This window comes from Schistocerca nitens, chromosome 5 (assembly GCF_023898315.1).
Source record: "Schistocerca nitens isolate TAMUIC-IGC-003100 chromosome 5, iqSchNite1.1, whole genome shotgun sequence".
In the NCBI taxonomy this organism is placed as follows: Eukaryota; Metazoa; Arthropoda; class Insecta; order Orthoptera; family Acrididae; genus Schistocerca; species Schistocerca nitens.
In genome coordinates this window covers 676,928,578-676,952,348 of record NC_064618.1, presented here as the reverse complement: position 1 = coordinate 676,952,348, position 23,771 = coordinate 676,928,578, and the positions used below count along the sequence as shown (strand labels likewise).

The 23,771-nt window shown below is 40.5% G+C and overlaps 1 protein-coding gene across 2 annotated transcripts in view; it reads left to right on the top strand.

The window, feature by feature from the left end:
• The window catches only part of LOC126259463 (major facilitator superfamily domain-containing protein 10), a 171,227-nt gene that overhangs the window by 61,727 nt on the left and 85,729 nt on the right, over nucleotides 1-23,771 (top strand). For both annotated transcript variants that reach the window (XM_049956292.1, XM_049956291.1), the window contains exons 2-5: nucleotides 130-470; nucleotides 1,971-2,074; nucleotides 15,366-15,524; nucleotides 15,613-15,795. In XM_049956292.1, the coding sequence (XP_049812249.1) occupies nucleotides 176-470; nucleotides 1,971-2,074; nucleotides 15,366-15,524; nucleotides 15,613-15,795 (741 nt within the window). In that variant the 5' untranslated portion in view covers nucleotides 130-175. The remainder of the gene's footprint in view (nucleotides 1-129; nucleotides 471-1,970; nucleotides 2,075-15,365; nucleotides 15,525-15,612; nucleotides 15,796-23,771) is intronic.

The window sequence follows — 23,771 nt, the reverse complement described above, 5'->3', positions numbered from 1 at the left end:
ATAAATTACTGCAAATGTAGAGCCTACTCACACAAATATGGTGCACGTAACAAGGAGATAGGCATAACTAACTATAATTCAGCATAGTTATTCACAAAACAAGGCTAATCAACATTGAAATTGTTCCAGGTTTCGTTAAAGAGGCGCAGAAAAGTGCTTTCCCACCTGCCTCACGATGGAGATGAGGGAAAGGACAAAACATGAAAAATCTGTAAACTCTGAAGAAGTTAAAAGTACTTCATTGGCTGCCACCAGTTTAAAATCGCACCCATCCGTTTACATTATTTTTGTGTCTCTGCTTCTTGATTTATTAGCTTTTACAATGATACTCCCACTGTTACCATCACTACTTGATCATTATCGACAAAATGACAAGCCTGATGGGTTGTATCCTTGGCTACTCAGTAAAATACGTTACTTTCAACAGATTGTGGGTGCTCCAGACAGATTTAACTCTGTCTTATTTGGCGGTAAGTACTGTACCCTTTCTTGTTTTACAATAATAGTACCTGTAACATACCATATGATTCTAATGTGTATGGACACGTTTTGGACATTAAAATATGCTCACTGTGTTGCACAAAAAGCCTTGTGTGTCAGCTATCTGTTCTTGTCAACTTTGTTCTTCGAATTAAGCTCAATGTACTTGTGACCTTACACGGCAGAGATTAGAATCATCAGTCTAATAGGCTATATTTGAATGTTTTGAAGCACACAGCCTCCAAGAAAGTCAATAATTTTGCATGTACACAAACACTGTTGCAGTTAACTTGGATTATTTTACCCATAATAGAATTTCTGTACTGTAAGTTTTGTTAGAGGAAAGTAAAGATATGCAGTTTTTAGATTGTATTTAAAGTATTACCATACTTCATTGATTGAAAATAAATTAAAAAATACTGGCCTATGAAATGCTATGTCAGCAATGGTATGAGGAAAGCACTTGCTACGTTTAAGGAATTTTGAATTGTGGATACCGTGGACAGAACAGAGCCATTAGTGCGTCTGTAGAATTAAATATTAAACTCGAATGTTGCAAGACAGTGAGTGCAAAGCAAATACGCTTACTAATTGCAGCACATTATACCCCACACACTTTATGGCATTTGTACCACTAACAGAAGTTATATATACACATTGGATTTCATGATGTGGAATTATTTTATGTATTATAGCTGAAATAAAAGAATACTGTGACTGACAAGCTGCAGTAGGTGGGAGCATTGTTGCCAGCATGCAGCTGGGCACCCTTAACAGAGTTTTGCATGTACAGTAACTTACAAAAAAAGCAACATAGAAAGCATGTGGCACTGAAGAAAAATCTAATGTGGGGTGAAAACTGCCACTTGAATCATTCAAATAGCAATCACAAGGTTATTTAATAGAAGTAGAAGCATTTTTCTCTTCCTATCCGACTCAGATTAGTGTTATTCGTAGAACTGTGAGCAACTCTAGCTGGTATTCAGTTTTTTGCCCAAAAGTGTAACCCAACCAGCAAAAGAAAACCAATACCACCAATACCTGCCAGCCACAGTCAAACACAATTACCAAACACCAACAAGAAAAACTCCAAAACAACATCAGATGACTCACTAACAGAGCAAAAAATAGTGTGGAAAGATAAATATCCAACATAAGAGTGCCACCAAGTAATGAGTCACATTGTCTACAAACATGACATGACAAAGAGACCATACCACCATGAAGTAATTGCACATTTGGCTGGCCTGAGACTCATTCAGATAGGCTACCTCTCCTCCATCAGCAAAACACTGAGACTGATTGCTAACATATTGCTGTGATAGCCCCTAAGCTTTATTTTGCTTTCACATTCAAATTAGCCCACAGAAAATAATTTCTTCAGCAGAGTTAGCTGAACGCTTAAAAAGAAAAGATTTATTGAGTGTTGTAAATATGTTAATGCTGCAAACAAATATTATCTACAATATTTTATTTTATATGTGTTCCAGGATTTTTAGGTTCAATGTACTCATTCCTCCAGTTCCTAGCATCTCCACTTGTTGGTGGAGTATCTGATGTTTATGGCCGTAAGCCAGTAATGCTTGTCTGCCTTGTAAGTAATCACAATTTCATTAAAACTTAAATTCTTTAAGAAACTGGAAAAAATTGCACTATTAGTCAACATAACCATTTTGGTTCCCTTTTATTATTTTTGGGCTTGCTATCAAATATGAAATGTTTGTATTATAAAGCACTCATAACTACTTTTCACTTAATTGTAATGGTATGTTGAATATCCTAAGTTAGTTTTATAATCACACACACATTCTTTGGAATTGCTTCATACTCAATTTAAAGCGATATTGGCTGTTTATTGACCATGCCTATTTCAAAAAATATCAAAATGGCATGTATATTGACTGAACCAACATTGTTTTGAGGCACAAATCTTATCCTCGTCCTAAAATGGCTATACAAAATCATTTAACAAAGATACACATCCCCCTGGGGGCTCACCACTGGTGGGTTTGTGCTTGGCTACCACGGGGCCCCAGACTTTGCAGGCCTTTTTTCCTTTCTGTGCTGCATGTCTATACTCTTGTTATTCTTTTTCCCTTCCCTTTTGGAACATGTCTGGTTTATTATTGGGAATGTTCTGCATTCTGTCGCTGACGAGCGAACAGTCTCACCTTCGTTTTTCGCTCCCTTTTCCTTTATTTTTTCTCTTCTCCTCTCCTTCCTCCATTTCGTTTTTTTCTTTTTTTCCTCTCCTTCTTCCCTCCCTCCCTGTGCACTCCTGAAGGCCAGCCCACATGTCTGATGCGTAACAGGTGACAGGGTAACGCGTTATTCCCAGCCCCAGTCGAGAGATAGGGTTCGCACATGCCCCCTGATACAGGTCAGGCCCAGGGAGGGGTGATTGCCTGAGCTGTAACCTTCCCAAATTGCCAATTGGTCCCTCTGTCAGGTGTTTGGGAGGTGTGACCTGAGGTGTGAACAATCACTTACGGTGGGTGCGTCCCTTGTGAAGGGAGCCCCCAGTTGGAAGGAGTGTGCCATCGGAGACGCTGGCAATCATATGGGGATTTCCTCACAATGAGTCAATCATCCTCCCACTCAACATCTATAAAACGCGAACATAATGAGGTTAACGATTCAGAGACCCTTCCTGCTGCATCACAGTTCCTCATGGTCTCGTGTACCGAAGATGGTCAGTCCTTTGCCACAGTGAATCCATTTATTATTCACGAAGGTGTAGATACAATTGCTGGCCCTGTGAAATCCAGCTCTCGTTTACGGATTGGCACTTTTCTTTTGGAGACCACTTCTGATTCTCAAATACAGCTGCTGCTTGCTGCCTCGCTTCTCCGCGGTTACCCTGGTCATGTTGAGGCCCATAGAACCTTGAATTCTTCCTGTGGTGTAATTTATGCTCTTTCTCACTTTTGACAGAGAGGTACTTCTGTCTAAGCTCAGATTAGCCTATGAAATTATCACTGTTCATCTGCACATTCCGAACACGATGCGCTGCTACCAGTTTCATAATTCAATCACACTAGAATGTCTTGTCAACACCCAGCCACATGTCTCCCTGTGGTACGGATATGCATGAGGGTGATTGTCCACCTACTTTTCCCCACCGTATCAACTGCAATAGCGGCCATGCCGCCACCTCTTGGAATTGTCCAGTGTATCTTGATCAGCGAGCTGTTCAAGAGGTTAGGGTAAAGGAAAAGGTGCCTTGTCCAGTCGCTCACAAGTTACTGGCTAGTTGCAAACCCTGGGTTCTCCCATCTGGTACCTATAGTTCGGTTCTTGTTACCCCTCGCTCCATGAAAGGACATGGCCATGCAGACATGCGACCTCAAATTCAGCTCTGAGGTTGTGAAATTGCCTAGTGTCAAGGTAGCATCACCATACCCCCCGTCCAGCTGTGCAACAAGCTGTCAAACACTCGCCTCAAGGGACGAAGCCACCAGCTGCACAACCTGTAGGCTGGAAAGAACAAAAGGAGTACTTCTGTGAAGATTTCCTCTGTCCCTCCAGGCAAATAACACCCCAGTCTCCATCCAGCCAGAAAGGCTCGAAGAATTCTACCAAAGGCAAATGCTCTTCTCCTTTGCCACCTCGAAGATCCTCTTCTATGGTGTTGCGATGTGATACCTTAACCTGGCCAGACTTCATGTCACTGGAGCGCACCAACAACCGTTTTTCAGTGTGGGACTCCACAGACCGTCTGCACAAGCAAGCTGATGCTTCTACGGACCCCATGGAGCAGGATCCTCCTGCTTCCGTGTCCTGTAGCAGTGCCTCTTCCCTAGCTGTCACTTGGCAGCAGCCGAGGTGACACCCCTACATCTCTTCATCATTCCAATGGAACGTTCACGGTCTTCAGTCCCACAAAGAGGATTTACTGTTGCTTTTAGTGTCGCAGTGTCTCCTTGTACTCTGCCTTCAAGAAATGAAATAACTCCCTTACGACTGCTTCGAGCTTTCAAATTTCTTACTGATTCATTTTGATCTTCCCCCTGAGGTCGGGATTCCATCTCATGGGAGTGTCATGGTGCTCATATGGGATGACTACCAATCTTCAGGCTGTTGTAGTTCGCCTTTTGCTTCCCCACCTGACTTTTTCCCCCCTCTACCATAAACGTCCCTCCATCATTTGCTGTCACCAGGGCAGACTTCCTTCAACTTATTGGACAGTTACCTCCACCCTTTTTGCTACTCGGTGACTTTAATGCACATCATCCCCTTTGGAATTCTCCCAGGACCTGCCAGAGAGGTGCACTCTTGGCTGACCTTCTTAACCAACTTAACCTCTTCTGCCTTAACACTGGAGCACCCACTTTCCTTTCCGACTCCTCGCACACCTATTCCTATTTGGACCTCTCCTTGTGCACTGCCCAGCTTGCCGCTCATCTTGAGTGGTCCATTCTTCCTGACACCTACTCCAGCGACCATTTCCCATGTGCTATCAGTTTGCTGACTCCTACCCCATCCTCGTGAACACCTAAGTGACAGCTTCTGAAGGCTGACTGGCAGCTTCATTTCTCCCTGGCGACCTTTGAAGAACAAGATTTCCCCAGTTGTGATGACCAGGTAGAATATCTCAAAAACATTATCCTTACTGCTGAACATTCCATCCCTCGCACTTCCTCTTCACCACGTTGTGTCCCAGTTCGTTGGTGGACTGAGGCATGCCACGGCGCAATTTGCGCACAGAGATGTGCTCTCCGCGTTTTTAACTGCCACTCTACGCAGGCAAACTGCATTCATTATAAACAGATGCTTGCAAAGTGTTGTTGCACTCTTCAGGATAGCAAAAGAGCTAGCCAGATTTCATTCACTAGTTCTTTTAACAGTTCCACAACTTCCTCGTTCATGCGGGCCAACTTCCAGTGGCTCTCTGAAACAAAGATCCATTCCCAAATTTCCGGCCTGACAGTACCTGATGTTAGCATCGTGGACCCTATTGCTATCTCCAACACATTGGGCTGCCATTTTGTGGATGTTTTGAGCTCTTCCACTGTCACCCTGCCTTCCTCCATCGGAAACAAGTGGAGGAGGCTCGGGCAATCCCCTTCTCTTCTCCGAGTCGTGTGTGCTCTCAGTTCATCCCGATCCTCTGCCCCAGGCCCAGATGCCATCCACATTCAGGTGTTGCAGCGCCTTTCTCTTGCGGGCAAGCACACTTTCTGCTTAACAGGTACAACCACATCTGGGCAGAGGGCACATTTCCTGGACGCTGGCGTGGATCCACCGTCATACCCATACCTAATCCTGGTAAAGACTAAATCCTTCCTTCTAGTTACCGCCCCATGTCTCTTACCAGCTGTGTCTGCAAGGTGATGGAATGTATGATTCATGCCCAGCTGGTGTGGTGGCTAGAGTCTCACCATGTACTAGTCAATGCTTTGTGTGGATTTCGAGAGTGGCGTTCTGCAGTTGACCATCTCGTTACTTTGTCCACCCATATCCTGAATTGTTTTCTGTGGAAATCCCAGACTGTGGCCATGTTTTTTGATTTAGAGAAGGCCTAAGACACCTGATGGAGAACTGGTATCCTCATACTCTTTATACGTGGGGCTTCCGTGGGCACCTGCCCTGTTTTCTTTGGGCATTTTTACAAGCCCAAGTTTTCAAGGTGTGTGTGGGTTCTGCCTTGTCAGACATCTTTATCAAGGAAAATGGTATACCTCAGGGTTCTGTGCTGAGTGTCATCCTCTTTGCTATTGCCATTAACCCTATAATGGTCTGTCTCGCGCCAGGCATCTCCGGCTCCCTTTTTGTCGATGATTTTCCCATCTATTGCAGTTCTCCACAGACATGTCTCATTGAGTGGCGTCTTCAGTGCTGTCTTGATTGTCTTTACTCCTGGAGCATCGACAATGGCTTTCGCTTTTCCACTGACAAAACCGTGTGTATGAATTTCTGGCGCCAAATGGTTTCTCCCACCATTTCTCCATTTTAGGCTTGTTCCCCTTCCATTCGTTGAAACTATGAAATTACTGGGGCTTGTGCTCGAGAGGAAACTCTCTTGGTCCTCCCATGTATCTTACCTGACAGTCCGCTGTATGTGGTCCCTCAGTGTCCTACGTGTCCCCAATGGTACTTCCTGGGGTGCTGATCGAACCACCTTCCTCCGTTTGTACTGGTCCCTTGTCCATTCGAAATTCGATCATGGGGGCTTTGTTTATGCATCTGCACGCCCGTCCCTCATATGCCGTCTCAACACTATCCACCATCGTGGCAACTGTTTGGCCATGGGTGCCTTTTACTCTAGCCTGGTTGAGTATATATCCTGAAGCTGCTGAACTGAAACTGCCCTACCACCGTGACTTTCTCTTCAGAAGGTATGCATGCCGTGTTTATCTGCCATACATGACCACCCATCCTATGCCTCCTCCTTTGATGATTCCTTTGATCGTGAGTATGGGGCTTGTCCCTCTTCTCTATTACCTCTGGAGTCCACTTTCAGCACTTCTTATGGCAGCTTAACTTCACATTACCTGTGACTTCCAGGTGGGTGTGAACCCTTCGCCACCTTTTCTTCGTGAAGCGGCCCATGTTAACCTAGGCCTTCATTCGCTTCCTAAGGACACTACTCCAGCCTTGGTCTATTGCCTTCAGTTTCACGACCTTCACATGGAACTTCGCAATACTACCTTTGTATACACTGATAGCTCTCAGTATTTACAACCGAGCTCTTCACCATGCATCAGGCCACAGAGTACATCCGGCGACACAGGCTTTTCAATTGTGTCCTCTGCTCAGACTCACTCAGTTCCCTTCAAAGACTGTGTGCTATACGCTGCCAATCCCTTAGTGCAGCGGGTTCAGGAAAAGTGTCACTTGTTCACTCTTGGTGGAGCCAGTGTCGTGTTTCTGTGGGTTCCTGGTCATGTCGGGCTGCCAGGAAACGAGGCTACTGATGCTGCTTGTATTAACTCGGCTGCGTATTGGGCACTGCCTTTTTAGCCATTGTCGTTGGCTAAGTGGCACTACCCCACCACTTTGTACATATTGCACCCAAATTTTGACTGTCTGCCACTTCCTGATGGACTGCCCTTTTTTTTAACCATTTGCATTCCACCTTGGGTTTGCCGTTTGATTTATCTGCTGGTTTAGCAAATGACGCACGGGCTGTCAGCCGCATTTTACTTTTTATCTGCCGAAGAAATATGGTGAAGGCCATTTAATTTTTAGTTCTGCATGTCCATTTCTGTATCATGTCATTTTTAGCCCTTTTTCCACGTGCCTGTTTTTAGCTATCTTCTCTTTGTCAATTGGGACTGACATATAGTCGTTTCATTTTCAGTTGGTGAAGAAGTTAATACCAACTACATTTCAGTGTGCAATATACACTTTGATGTCAGTATTAATGTTGACTGCAGGCTACACAGGGGGAAAAAGATAGAAATAAACATCAAATTAGTGTGCAGGGTCAATGTTGACACCGCTATTTAGGCTATTAAGGGGAGTGAGACTGCCCATCTTGCCAATGTTAAATTTGCAAACTTTGTGTATTGTCTTCTCGGGAACTGATACACCTAGAACTTTGAAATTTTGTCAGCTGCTTTCAGCATGTATTGTTAGCTTTGTGAAGCAGAATCAATGTTTCTTTCTTCTCGGTATAATATTTATTAATTTTTTTTACCACTAAGTAATTTTTACTATGAGAAAATTTCATATAAATCTCCCTGATTTTTTGCCGTTACTGTAGTTCAGTGGTGCCTTCTAACTGTTTTTTTAGCATTTCTGAAAATTTGAATGTCATGTGCAGTGATTGGTGAGGTAGAGGTTGCATGTACACTAGACTCACACTAATCCGGCCATTCCTGGTACATATGGGTGCCAGATTATTGAGTGCCTGAAATTTATTTTATTCATTTATTTCGTTTTTTACTTATTTTGAAAACATAGTGGATATAGTGTACTGGACTTTATTAAACCGAAGGATTCAATTTTAAAACATAGGGGATATACTTTATTAAATCCAAAAATACATTAATTTTCAAAGAAAACTTAGTCCTTGAGTGTATACTGTACACAATTGAACAGTTGTATCGCTCACTATGAAACGTGTCCCTAATTTTTAACTGTAGCAATGATGATACACGATGTTGGCCTGCTTTATCACACAACTGCTTTACAAGTATTACATCGGTATTGCATGTATCTAATTGTTCCATGATGTACTCCAGGAAGACCTCGGCCACTTCAGCACCAGCAGTGTGAGAAATCTTCATGCTCTCTCCTCCTGTTTCCTCTTCTTCATCACTACTTTTTGTACACTTTTGATTATTTCTTCATGTGTTAAAGTTTGGTCCATATCACGGTTTTCCTCATTCAGCCACTTAGTAACATCATCATCAATTTCTTCTCCTCCTGGAAGGTTGTGGAACATGGCAGTGTACAAAGTAACTGATAACAACATCAATGGATGGCCACAATTTTCTCCAGCTCTTCATTATGTTAGCACTCTCCACTTTATCCCATGCTTCGGGTGCTTGGAAAATGACATGTATGTTAATTGCTTTCCACGCCTTCAGCATAGTATCAATAGTCATTTTCACTTTCATTCAGCAAGGAGATGAGAAGTGACTGTCGATAATGATGGTTGATTGATTCCAAACTTCCCTGGTCCATGTATATCATCTGACTTTAGAGAATCATCTGAAGGATGACTGGGAGCATTGTCAGTTATAAGGATAGCTTTCAGTGGAAGCTTTTTCTTCTATAGCTCTTTCCTCACTGCTGGTACAAACATTTCATGGAGCCACCGAGAGAATATTTCTGTCCATCCACACTTTCTTCTGCATGCAATACTGTACTGGTAGAGTATTTATGTCTGTGTGTTGAAAACAACGTGGATGTTGGGATTTTCCAATCACCATAAGTGGTAGTTTATGACTCCCATTTGGATTACAACATGCCATTAATGTTACCCACTGTTTCTGTTGTTCGTAACCACAAGCTTCCTTCTTGTTCTTGGCAGCTAATGTTTTTGAAGGAAGCATCTTGTAAAAGAGCCCTGTTTCATCAGCATTATACAAGACATCAGCAGTTAAATCTTCTTCCTCTATTATCTTCCATATCTTGCTTACAAACTCATCAGCATCCTTGTTATTAGCTGAGCGACTTTCCCCGGTGACTGTCAGCTGCCGAATGCCATTTCGTTTTTTTTCCAGTTTGATAGCCAACCTTCGCTCACTGCAAACAAGTTACTACCACAAAGTTGTTCGTTAAATGCAACTGCTTTTTCCTTTATAATTGGGCCGCTGACTGGAATTCCTTCACTGCGTTGTTGTATGAACGATCTGTAAACAGCCATGTCCAGTTCTTCATTCTCACTCTTTCGCATAAACTTCCATTTTCCCAACTTGCTATCCATTTGTGTTGAGTACTGTCGAATAACATCTTCTTTCTTTTTGATGTTATAAATAGTTGCTCATCCAACACTGATCTCAGCAGCAATGGCTTTCTGCGAACAACCTTGATTTAACTTACCTAAAATTTCTAGTTTCTGCTTGAGGTCTAGCATAACGTGTTTCTTTTTAGAAAACATGATTCCAAACTGTAAAAAAGCTAAAATTTCAAATACAGTATATAAAGCATTGTTTAACTAAGCATTGTTGTGCACGATAATTCACTGTGCACATGTTTTCGGATGTGCGCCGGATTACTGAGAGGCCAGACTACTGAGGGTCGGATTACCAAGTGTCTAGTGTAGTAGGCTACTGAATGTCAAATCATAGAAAATATGATTAAACTAATCTATTATTAAAAATTTATGGTTTCCTCATGTTTTTATCAAAGTTCAGCAGAGTAACCCTGGGACTCCTCTTCTGATTCTTGTTATTCATCTAGACTCTTTCTCCTTCTTGCTGCTCTTCCTTTCTTTGTATTAGATTCAACTGCATACTGAGACATGTTGACTCAGTTTATCCAGAAGCTGAAGACCTTTGATGATAACATCAGGAACTATGCTAAGCCTAACAATGACCTTTAATCTACCTAGATGACCAACACTAAATGAAATAACAGCATCATTGACTCCCCATTTCAAATCTTTTATCCCAACAAAGACATTCTTACACACAAAAGTCCATACGAGGGTGTTGAATGACCCGTTTTGTAGAATCTGGGTATAACCATGAAAACTTGAGGTTTGAAATACTCGCTTTGAAGGTGAAGGTGAAAGCAATCCAGTGTTAAGAAATTTTGTAAATACCACAACAGTCTCTAATCACAGATATTTGTTCATTCAGTTACCATTTTCAGATGATCTGCCTCTGTAAAGTTAACAGAGTAATCAAATGAAATATATTGTCATAAATGGCATCATCATATAGAATAAAACTATGATAAAATGGGAAATACTCATGAACCATAGTGTCCGATCATCGCTGGCATACTGTACGCTGATACTATGCTAGTAACAACCTGATGTTATGATTTTTGAGTGTCACATTTTATCATGATTTTACTCTGTGATTATGCCACTTACAGCTATATATATATTATTTGCTTAATCTTTTAACTTTATGAAGATTGATATATTTGAAGATGATCAGAATGACTGAAACTGGTAACTGAATTAACAAATATGGGCGATCAAAGACTTGTGGTATTTACAACCATGAAGATATTTTCTGTGTAAGTCAGGATGCCCCAAGTCCCTGTATAATGGGTTAATTGCTTCAATAACAGCCACTGGGATGGATTTTTTGTGATAAACTCCAGTAACTTGAGCTTTTCCATGTGTGTGCAATGACTAAGGACTGACAAGTAAAATGAAGAGTTATTGTCAGTAAATGGTTAATGTAAATATGTTATCCATAGGGCGTTCCTTATTTCCTGCGATTACTTACTCTGTTATTGCCATACCATAGTACTGCTGAATTTCCATTTATAGTTTAGTCTGACAAGTGACCTCTAATGTTTTTACTAGCTGACAAAATTTTATCCTTTAGATTCTGCTTCAGTTTCCTTAGACAGGTTCCCAGTCTTTATTGAATGTGACAAATACATTCTAGTGTAGATATTGTCTTATTGACATATGGTATGAATTGTATCACACTTCTGTAAGCCTTGGAGTCACCATTCCTAAGGAATTTGGTATAAAATTCTCTCCATTCCAGTCCTGATTTGTTAAAAAATTTCATAGCAGTTGCAGTCTCCATGCCTCCATTTGTACCGTAATCTTCCATATTAGATGCACAATGATAATAAATAAATGGTAAAATAAATAAAAACATCATCATAATCTCTAAAAGTGACAATAAAAATTACGCTGAATCCCGAATCGGGCACAAACAGCACTCATGACTCAAAACACCAACTCACAGATCAAAAACACAGCTAGTTGCTGCGATAAAGGTCCCAACCAAATGACCAAAGTTTCTGCAACAGAAGAGTGAAATTCACGCCCTTCATTGTCTGAAGTTTTGGGAAATGCAAAATAAAAACACATCAGAAGTTGTGTATCTTTCCTGACTGCACATACAATTTTGAAAAACAGAATAAAAATATTTCGTATTAGAATTGCTGAAAAACTTTTCTACCAGTCGAAACAGAAACTGGCAAATTATTTTAGAGGCTTAAAAACTGAAAATGTATTTTTTTTTACCATTAAGCTAATAGATTTCTTTAATAATAATCACTGTAAATACATTACTCATCATTTGTTTTATCAAACAGTAGAAAGTGTTATTGTCAAACAATGGAAAATCCAGGATCAAATGTAACAATATTATGAAAAGGAAAGTTGCCACTCACCATATAGTGGAGATGCTGAGTTGCAGATAGGCACAACGACTGTTACAAATTAACTTGGGCCAGTAAGGCCTTCATAAAACACACACACACACACACACACACACACACACACACACACACACACACACGACTGCAGGCTCTGGAAATTGAAGCCACACTGCGAGTAGCAGCACCACTGTGTGATGGGAGTGGTGACTGGGTGGGGGTAAGGTGGATGCTGGGGGAGGGGGAATAGTAGGGTAGGGGTGGGGGATAGTGAAGTGCTGCTGGGGAGTGCCCAGGGATGGGGGTGTGCAGTCGGGAGGTTAGACAGTGGGCAGGGGAGAGGTGGGGAGAGGAGGAACAGAAAAGAAGAGAAGTAAAAAGACTGGGTGTGACTGTGGAATGAGGGCCGTGTAGCGCTGGAATGTGAATAGGGCAGGGGCTGGATGGGTGAGGACAATGACTACTGAAGATTGAGGCCAAGAGGGTCATGGGAACTGAATTGCACATGTGGGAACTTTGCCTGCAATATAGCCTATGTTCCCGTAAGCCTTCTGGCCTCAACATTTGTTAGTCATTGTCATCACCCATCCAGCCCCTTCTCTGTTCCCATTCTAGCACTACACGACCCCATTCCACTATTGCACCCAGCCGTTTTTTTCTCTCCTTTTCCGCCCCCCACCCCCCACTCCCACCCCCGGCCCACCTCTCCCCTGCCCTCCGACTAAGCTCCTGACTGCACTTAGCTGTACTACCCTCTCTCCACCTCATCCCTGCTTGCTCAACAGCAGCACTTCACTGTCCCCCACCCTTAAATTTACCATTCCTCCCTCTCCCTGCCCCAGCCTCCTACTAATACCACCCCCCCCCCCCACCCAGTTGCCTCTCTCATCGTGCGCTTGTGCTACTGGCCACAGTGTGGCTTCAGTTGCGAGAGACAGCAGTTTTTGTGTGTGTGTGTGTGTGGGGGGGGGGGGGGTTAGTGAAGGCCTTACTGGCTGAAAGCTAATTTGTGACAGTCTTTTTGTGCCTATCTGCAACTCATCGTCTTGGCTATAGAGGGTGTCCCATTTATCTTGACCACCCTAAATAACTGTTTGTCCAGATGCAAATTACAGAAGTTTTCAAGCAAATGTTCTTTAGCCGTCGGGGACTTCATTCAGCAGGATTGCCTTCATTGTAGCTTTGTGTTTTACAAAGATATGAACAGCAGTATGACTTTTTTTAAATGGCACCCTGTATTTTTTATTAGGTAATTTATTTCCTCTCCTAAAGGCCTATTAAAAAATGTAACACAGGTATCATTCACTGAAATACAACATTATTAATTACATAACACAGCACTGACTTTGAGCCCGGGATCACAAACGTCCATTTGCTGGAGTTGTCAGAAAACAAATGAAAATCAAGTAAAAACATAACACAAAATTGACTTTGACTCTCCTGTACCACTCCTTCAGAGTGGTGACCCTGGTGTACTTGTTGACTGAAAGAATTATTTACTTTTTCCAGTGTTGCCTGCTAAAGAGAATTACAAGCAGGCACAATACATTCCTGCATGTCCTCTGGAGTTGTTGGAATATGGCGGTAGACAACATCTTCAACGCATCCCCAAAGAAAAAAATTCCAGAAGATTTAAATCGGGAGACCTGGCAGGCAAAGTAACTGTTCCTCCTAGACCAATCCATCTGGCACGATACCATCCATTCAGAACACGACACGCACGTGAGGCATTATGTTCTGGACATCCATCGTGTTGATGCCACATAAGTATTCTGGTTCTTAGCAGCACTTCATCCAGAAGCAGAACAATTCGTCTGAGGAAGTTGGCATACACTTTGCTGTTTAGACTACCGTTGATGAAATAATTGTAGAACCAAGCAACCCACACCATATGTTATCTCTCCATTGACGCTGATGTTCCACCTGTCTAAGCCATTGTGGGTTGTCACTGGACCATTAATACACGTTCCTTCTATTTACCTGTCCTTTGTTTGAGAAGGAACATTCATCGGTAAATTGGAGAAGAAGCTTGGGTTGGCAAGTATTAGCTGCTGTGCCCACTGACAGAACTACACGATTCTGGAAACCATTCCCATGCAACTCTTGATGTAGGTGTACATGGCAAGGATGTAACTGGTGGCGTGTAAGAATACGATGTACACTGGTTTTAGGAATGGCAATCTCGTGTTCAAGCTGTCGTGTGCTCACATGTGGATTCATAGCAACAGAAGCGAGAACAGTAACTTCGGCAGCTTCGTCTGTGTGAGTACTACGACGATTGCATTGTTGTAGATTGAAACTTCCCATTTCCTGAAGCATCGCAACAAGATGAGAAAACATCCATCAGGAAGGTGGGTTCTTGTGAAGATATCGCTCTCTGTACAGTCCCACTTCCTGTGTAGCATTTCGCCTACCTTCAACAACATGTTGATGCAGTTTGTAAGGAGGACAGCCTTTACTGTATGCCTACTCTACACAACAGTATTTAAAAGGACTAACTACTGTACTAAATGTACCTGTACATAAGAAAACAGTATTGCAATTACTGGTCTGCCAACTTACATTCCCCATAGATGAGTCTTCTCTTCATTGGTGTACATTCTACTCGCACAACTCTTGAACTGACGATGGTTGATGGAATGATGGGTGTGCATTCGACTTGTGTTTATATTTGTCCTGTCATCGTCAGCAAGTGGATGTGTTCCATTACCCCGAGTACCTGCTCTAAACGCTAGGAACGTCATTGTTGTGTTATTTAATTAATAATGTTGTGTTTCAGTAAATGGTACACTGTGATACATTTTTGAATAGGTCTTTAGGAGAGGAAATGAATTGCCAAATAAAAAATATAGGGTGCCATTTAAAAAAGTCATACTGCTGTTCATATCTTTGTAAAAAACAATGCTACAATGAAGGCAACTGATGTCCCCCTGACGGCTAAATAACATTTGCTGGAAACATTTTGTAATTTGCATCTGTACAAACAGTTATTTAGAGTGGTCAAGACATTGCAAGTATTATTAAGAGCAGGAAATAATTATAATGTTGCTTAATTAGATGTAGAAACAAATTTAAATGCTTAATGTTCAGGTACTGCAAGTGTTCTTTTTCAACTTCTGTAATTTTTGTTTTAGATTGGAATTTCATTTTCTTACGTGCTGTGGGCCTTGTCGAGCTCATTTTTGCTTTTTGTTTTTGCAAGAATTATCGGAGGAATAAGCAAGGGAAATGTTAGTCTGTCTATGGCAATCATTACTGACATATCATCATCTGCTACTAGAGGACGCGGGATGGTAATTGAATTTTTATTGCTTTGTCTTAGTTGTAGAATGTTTCATGACATCTGTATGTGATTTTTTTTCTTTTTTTTTCCTGTTCAAGGCCCTTGTTGGTATTGCCTTTTCTGTTGGTTTCATAGTTGGTCCTGTGATTGGAGCCATGTTTGCAAGATGGGCACAAGGCCAGTCTGGTGACTGGTTTGTCACTCCAGCACTGTTTGCTTTTGGATTATCGCTGCTTGATGTGTTATTTGTTATGCTGTTTTTTAAGGAGACTCTGCCAAAGGTACACATCTTGAATTTTTCTTGTAACTTCTTGTTGCAATATAGCTTTCAAAATGTGTAATATTTCTTCCTGCTAGTGATCCATTCCTGAAATGAAGACACATCATTGCAGAGAGAGAGAGAGAGAGAGAGAGAGAGAGAGAGAGAGAGAGAGAGAGAGAGAGATATTTAACTTTTGTTTCTCTTGCCCTTATAAAATTTATATACTGAATGCTATGCGAGTGCATAATGGTTATTGGGATATGTGATTCCTTAATAGTTTGGTGAGAGGAAAGGTAGTAGTTGGTAGCACTAATATAGCAGACTTTTTGTCACACATTATTACGCTGCCTGGCAGTTGCTAAGGAATGACTCTAAATTGCTATGGAACAACCTATAATTGCTACAGACCACCTGGCCAGTGATAGTAAAAGAAAATGTGATGGTACTGCAAACGGCTGAAAGCAAGGGGAAACTACAGCCGTAATTTTTCCCGAGGACGTGCAGCTTTACTGTATGGTTAAATGATGATGGTGTCCTCTTGGGTAAAATATTCCGGAGGTAAAATAGTCCCCCATTCGGATCTCCGGGCGGGGACTACTCAAGAGGACGTCGTTATCAGGAGAAAGAAAATTGGCATTCTACGGATCGGAGCGTGGAATGCCCGATCCCTTAATAGGGCAGGTAGGTTAGAAAACTTAAAAAGGGAAATGGATAGGTTGAAGTTAGATATAGTGGGAATTAGTGAAGTTCGGTGGCAGGAAGAACAAGACTTTTGGTCAGGTGAATACAGGGTTATAAATACAAAATCAAATTGGGGTAATGCAGGAGTAGCTTTAATAATAAATAGGAAAATAGGAGTGCGGGTAAGCTACTACAAACAGCATAGTGAACGCATTATTGTGGCCAAGATAGACATGAAGCCCGTGCCTACTACACTAGTACAAGTTTATATGCCAACTAGCTCTGCAGATGATGAAGAAATTGATGAAATGTATGATGAGATAAAAGAAATTATTCAGGTAGTGAAGGGAGATGAAAATTTAATAGTCATGGGTGACCGGAATTAGAGAGTAGGAAAAGGGAGAGAAGGAAACATAGTGGGTGAATATGGATTGGAGGAAAGAAATGAAAGAGGAAGCCGTCTGGTAGAATTTTGCACAGAGCATAACTTAATCATAGCTAACACTTGGTTCAAGAATCATAAAAGAAGGTTGTACACATGGAAGAATCCTGGAAATACTAGAAGGTATCAGATAGATTATATAATGGTAAGACAGAGATTTAGGAACCAGGTATTAAATTGTAAGACATTTCCAGGGGCAGATGTGGACTCTGACCACAATCTAATGGTTATGAACTGTAGATTAAAACTGAAGACAATGCAAAAAGGTGGGAATTTAAGGAGATGGGATCTGGACAAACTGATTAAACCAGAGGTTGTACAAAGTTTCAGGGAGAGCATAAGGGAACAATTGTCACAAATGGGGGAAAGAAATACAGTAGAAGAAGAGTGGGTAGCTCTAAGGGATGAAGTAGTGAAGGCAGCAGAGGATCAAGTAGGTAAAAAGAAGAGTGCTAGTAGAAATCCTTGGGTAACAGAAGAAATATTGAATTTAATTGATGAAAGGAGAAAATATAAAAATGCAGTAAATGAAGCAGGCAAAAAGGAATACAAACGTCTCAAAAACTGACGGCCTTGGGAGAGCCAGTCCTGACAAAACTCTACCATCTGGTGAGCAAGATGTATGAGACAGGCAAAATACCCTCAGACTTCAAGAAGAATGTAATAATAGCAATCCCAAAGAAAGCAGGTGTTGACAGATGTGAAAATTACCGAACAATCAGTTTAATAAGCCACAGCTGCAAAATACTAACGTGAATTCTTTACAGACAAATGGAAAAACTAGTAGAAGCCAACCTTGGGGAAGATCAGTTTGGCTTCCGTAGAAATATTGGAACACGTGAGGCAATACTGACCTTACGACTTATCTTAGAAGAAAGATTAAGGAAAGGCAAACCTACGTTGCTCGCTTTTGTAGACTTAGAGAAAGCTTTTGACAATGTTGATTGGAATACTCTCTTTCGAATTCTAAAGGCGGCAGGGGTAAAATACAGGGAGCGAAAGGCTATTTACAATTTGTACAGAAAGCAGATGGCAGTTGTAAGAGTCGAGGGACATGAAAGGGAAGCAGCGGTTGGGAAGGGAGTGAGACAGGGTTGTAGCCTCTCCCCTATGTTATTCAATCTGTGTATTGAGCAAGCAGTAAAGGAAACAAAAGGAAAAATTCGGAGTGGGTATTAAAATCCATGGAGAAGAAATAATAACTTTGAGGTTCGCCGATGACATTATAATTCTGTGAGACACAGCAAAGGACTTGGAAGAGCAGTTGAATGGAATGGACAGTGTCTTGAAAGGAGGATATGAGATGAGCATCAACAAAAGTAAAACGAGGATAATGGAATGTAGTCAAATTAAGTGTGGTGATGCTGAGGGAATTAGATTAGGAAATGAGACACTTAAAGTAGTAAAGGAGTTTTGCTATTTGGGGAGCAAAATAACGGATGATTGTCAAAGTAGAGAGGATATAAAATGTAGACTGGCAATGGCAAGGAAAGCATTTCTGAAGAAGAGAAATTTGTTAACATCGAGTATAGATTTAAGTGTCAGGAAGTTGTTTCTGAAAGTATTTGTATGGAGTGTAGTCATGTATGGAAGTGAAACATGGACGATAAATAGTTTGGACAAGAAGAGAATAGAAGCTTTCGAAATGTGGTGCTACAGAAGAATGCTGAAGATTAGATGGGTAGATCACATAACTAATGAGGAGGTATTGAATAGAATTGGGGAGAAGAGGAGTTTGTGGCACAACTTGACAAGAAGAAGGGACCGGTTGGTAGGACATGTTCTGAGGCATCAAGGGAGCTCAAATTTAGCATTGGAGGTCAGTGTGGAGGGTAAAAACCATAGAGGGAGACCAAGAGATGAATACACTAAGCAGATTCAGAAGGACATAGGTTGCAGTAAGTACTGGGAGATGAAGAAGCTTGCACAGGATAGAGTAGCATGGAGAGCTGCATCAAACCAGTCACAGGACTGAAGACCACAACAGCAACAACAAACCATACCATACCATAGAATGTTCATGAACGTTGTTGGTATGGCCTAGGTGTTATGATGTGGGCAGGCATTATGTACAATGAGCAAACACCATCGCATATCTTTGAGCAAGGTATCATTACAGCATAGCGGTAATGCTGGGAAATTATTCTGGATCATATCTGTCTGTCTGTATGTACGATAGGACCTGACCTTTTGTTGATGGGCGACAGTGTCCTACCACACAGTGTGGCGTTTGCCTTCTTTATTTCTTCGTTGATTGTCCTCAGTGTCAACATACTGCGATGCTACACTGACTGATAAATGGTGTTTGTAATTTTGACACTGACTACCATAAATAATGTAGGTGACAGGTGCACAGTTGCGTTTCGCGTTTCTTCACTTTCGCATTTCTTCACTTTTTCACTTTCGCAGTTCACAACCCCCCAATAATACACAGTTATATGGCCAGTGCACTGTTATTTAACTTCCAATAAACCTCATTAATAGGTTGTAGCCAAACATCCACATACTGATACAATAGTTTACTGTTGAATATCTGTGAACAGTAAGAAACATAACCACATAATTTGCACTTCTTTCGGAATAATTGGGTATGTATGGAACAGACACTGTTATTGTTTTAACTCACGGACTAATTGTATTAAACTTTTTTTGCAGCTAAGTTGATGGATTGTTGTTATAACCAAAACAGTTTTTTCATCAGAAACTCGGCCGTGGACTGACTGTCTCAGGACTAAAAATCGGGCCCTTATGTATCCTCACAGTCATAGGTACTGACACTACACTGTTTGAAGTTAACCGAAATTACAATTAAAACGTAACTCATTAAATTAACTGAACACATCAAAAAATTGGTTCTTTTTAACAGTTTGTTCTACTACAAGAGTTAGGCAAAGTTATTTGTTTAAATCATGAAATTAACAAATATCATTACACAAACAATACTTTCGACAAAACTGTTAATTACTTTGGAATTAAGGGCTGGCTTTGCTAACATGTTTTCGAATAGAGCCAAATAGATCCTTTAAGAATACAATTAGTTGTTCCTCTAAATGTTTATAATCAGTATGGAATTTATAGTTTTTATAACCCAAAATAGAATTTAAGGTATGAAACAATTACTAATTTCACTCTATAACAAAAGTATTAACTAGGCATAACCAAAATAAATTAGAAAATCAATTACATACATAAAACTAAGCACAAAATTAGATCTGGTGTTATATTCTTTAAAACTGAGGACCAACCTTTCCCTTTTATGAAAATGCAGATTATTCTCACATATGTTAATGCTAATTAGTTAAAAGTGAAAAAATGAGTTTGAGGTGGCAGATGGCAAAACAAGGGGGGAAGTAAAATTATCCCAGCTTGCTTTGTCACAACAGGACCACTGATGTTGGTTGCAGAGGAAAATGCAGATATTGAAAGTGTGGCATGGCCTGTATACTGCCCGGACCTAAGCCCTATAAAGCATGCCTGGGGTGCTCTTGGTAGATGTGGTTCTCAATGAACACCCACTCCCTGAACCATGCAAGAACTGAAAACTGAAGATTGGGGCAATATCCTCCAGTTAATGGTTTGGTGGCCAGTATGAAAAACAGGTACAAAATGTGCATTAGTGTCCAAGGAGCACACATTCCTCACAGACAGTCTGAAAAGGACATTAACATTAGGGGTTTTCCTGTGACGAATATCAAGGTTATTTACGCCTGTTATCCTGCTTGCCCTCGTAGTGAAACTGTATCATTTTTTGTTGTAAATATATCACTGCATCTCTATTACATATCTACTGTGTTTCATGTCAGCCATCATTACCTGTGATTATTCCTGCTGAACAACATTTCTGTTCCTTAGAAGTTATGAAGCAGTGTACTTTTTGTATTGTTTTTCGATGGGAGGTAGGAACCTGCAATGCAGTACAGTGAATTCTTCAAATTGGAGCTCAGTGATACCAGTGCAGAGTGAGAATTGTTACTTTTGTGGCTTGGATGTTGCAACTAAGCTGTTGAAGTGTGTTCCTAGAAATCAGTGTGGTTATAGAAAGAGAATGGTACTTGCATGCTCTGTTCCCATTTCAGGTTTAGCGACTCTTATTAGTTAAAGATATTAAATACTTTTTAAAAGAGCAGTTATGATTACAGAGATGCTGCATGATAAACACTTCGTGAAAAAGTTGAAACTACAAAATAAATGTACTTTGGCAGTGTACACCAAAAAATTGTAGTCAACTATGTGTAAAATTGCTGAGTATTGGAGTATTGGAGTTTTGGTTCTTGGGTTCATTTTTCTCAGCAAATACAGTAGTTGTGTGACTCTGAATATGAATAAATGGTAAGGCACTTATGTCTTAGAAAAGAAAAACAATTTTTGTAGGTTAGCCAAATGACTGTGGGGTCAATTTTTGTCAGTTTTTACAAGATTATTTAATATCGAGTTAACAATCACTAGAAACTTGTTCAACTGTTAACTGGTTTCAAAGTTTGTGTCATGATTAGATAATCAGCCCTATTGTGGCTCTTGATGTGTTTGGGGATGCTTACTTTGGTAGCCTGCTGCAGTTAAATTTCAGTTGCTGGTCAGAAGGTGACCAGTGGTTTCAGAAGATTACTAAAGGAGACGCCCCAGATTGTTAAAGAGTGGCAGTATATATATTGCAGTCAGCAATATCAGTAAAAGTTGTTTTTCATTGTGAGTGAACATACAATTGTCTTGTGGAAAAAATATTTATTTTGTTTGTGAACAAAAATAATCAATGTCTGCACCATAATATGGAATGAACAAAGGATTGGTGTGTTGGTGAAGCCAATTAATGTGAAAGCTAAAAAAACTTGGTTGTGCTGATACTGATTTGTAGCTTATCCCAAGTTTTAGGCTAAATTTGAATAAGATAGTGTTACTCACAAAAATTAAATTAATGAACTTTGTTGTTGCCTATATTTGTTTCTTTTGAATGTCACAAATTATGTGGTTGTTTTTAGGTTGGTACATACTAGCACAGCTTAAATTAAATCAATAATCTTGGTTGTCTAAATATTTGCCCATTTCTTCAGAATGTTACAATTTCAGAGATTGTGATACATTGATGTGAAAATGTGACAGTTCTCTCTGTCAACTGCTCCTTCATTGGCTGCATGGAGCCAACAGTTGACATACCCTCTTCCCTTCCCATCATACATTGCAGTGAGCACTAACAACATCGCCGTACGATACAAATATACACATAACTATTTCTGTATCAGTGGTACAGACTTTCACCACCTCTCCTCATGGCAAAAGGATTGAAGGGAAGGAAAAGGACTAGTGAGATTTAGGAAAGGGGGCCAGTTACAGAAATGTTGCCCAGAACACTGGATCAGGGGAGATTATTCATTGAGCAAGTCACCCTTGACCCAGATTTATTGGTGATTTTTTTATAACTCTTGCCCCTTCCTAAACTTCACCAGTCCTTTTCCTTCATTCCTTTTCCTTTCCCGTCAACCCTTCTGCCAAGAGGAGGAGCCACTGGGCCCAAAAGCTGGTGCATTTTCACACCTTTCATTTTTTTTATCCTGCTGCTGCTTTGTTACATGTTTGTATGTTACATCTACACCTTCTTTGCAGACCAACTACAATGCAAGTTGGCTGCATCCTCCTTATGACCTTATTTTTTCTGTTATGACACTTCAACTGTGAATCACACAAATATTTCACGTTCTATGTACTATTTTCACTTGTGGTTGAATCTTATTGTTTCATTTCATATTTTGATGTGTTGTTGCCAGCCTATAGAAATTTTGTTACTTTCATTTACTTCAAATGTAGTGTTTCGAAGTTAAGCCTTGTTGATTCTGAAGGCAATCTATTTTGGTGCCCTTAACACACTAGTGTTTGTTGTTACCCTATTTATCTAGCACAAAATGAATATTTTCAAAAGAATAATTTTAAAGGTTCACCTCATAATGTTTTATTGCATGGAATAAGGTAAATAAAAATTATTCTCCAGCCAATAGTGCAGTGAAAAGAGCCACATTCTTGAGTAAATCACAATAATACATTACCATTAATGTTGATGCCAGTATACTGTTCAAATGGCTCTGAGCACTATAGGACTTAACATCTATGGTCATCAGTCCCCTAGAACTTAGAACTACTTAAACCTAACCAACCTAGGGACATCACACACATCCATGCCCGAGGCAGGATTCGAACCTGCGACCGTAGCAGTATCACTGTCTTTGTGGCATTAGTCTTAAATTTACTGACATCAGACAGAGTAGAGAATTCAGATGGGTGTGAAGATTGACAGCCATTGTAAGTGTTGGAGAGTTTAGAATGGATTTAAAACTGCTCAGCCACAGTTTCATTTATTTCATTATGAAACCTACAGTTTAGTAAATATGATAGTATGACTTGTGCTATCATTTCAGCATTCATATTTCGTCTTGTAGTTTCCATGTAGCCTTAGCGTATGGAATTTGCTTCCTATTTTTCCATATATTTACTAATATTTTAAAACTATATAAACTGGATTCTAAAATGCCGTATCATTTCAGTAGTCCATAATGTGTTGATTTTTATCATTGATGTACATTCTATCTGCTACAACCCTGATTCTGTATTAGTCTTTTTATTTGTAGAAGAGCGCTAAGTTGACATCAGATCGCCAGGAAAGCATGAAGAATTACATCAGCAGTGCTAAGTTGCTTGCCTTGTACCTAAATAATTAGCTTCAGTTATTAGTAGATACTTCAGCTCTTTATTGTCTGTTAGAATTGTCTGAAGTAAATTGTATCAAATAGTTATTCTATTGTGACAGCTAGGTGGTACTGTGGTTGTAACATCTGAAAATCAGACACACATTTGTGAAGAATACATTTCAAATCCTTAACTGGTCA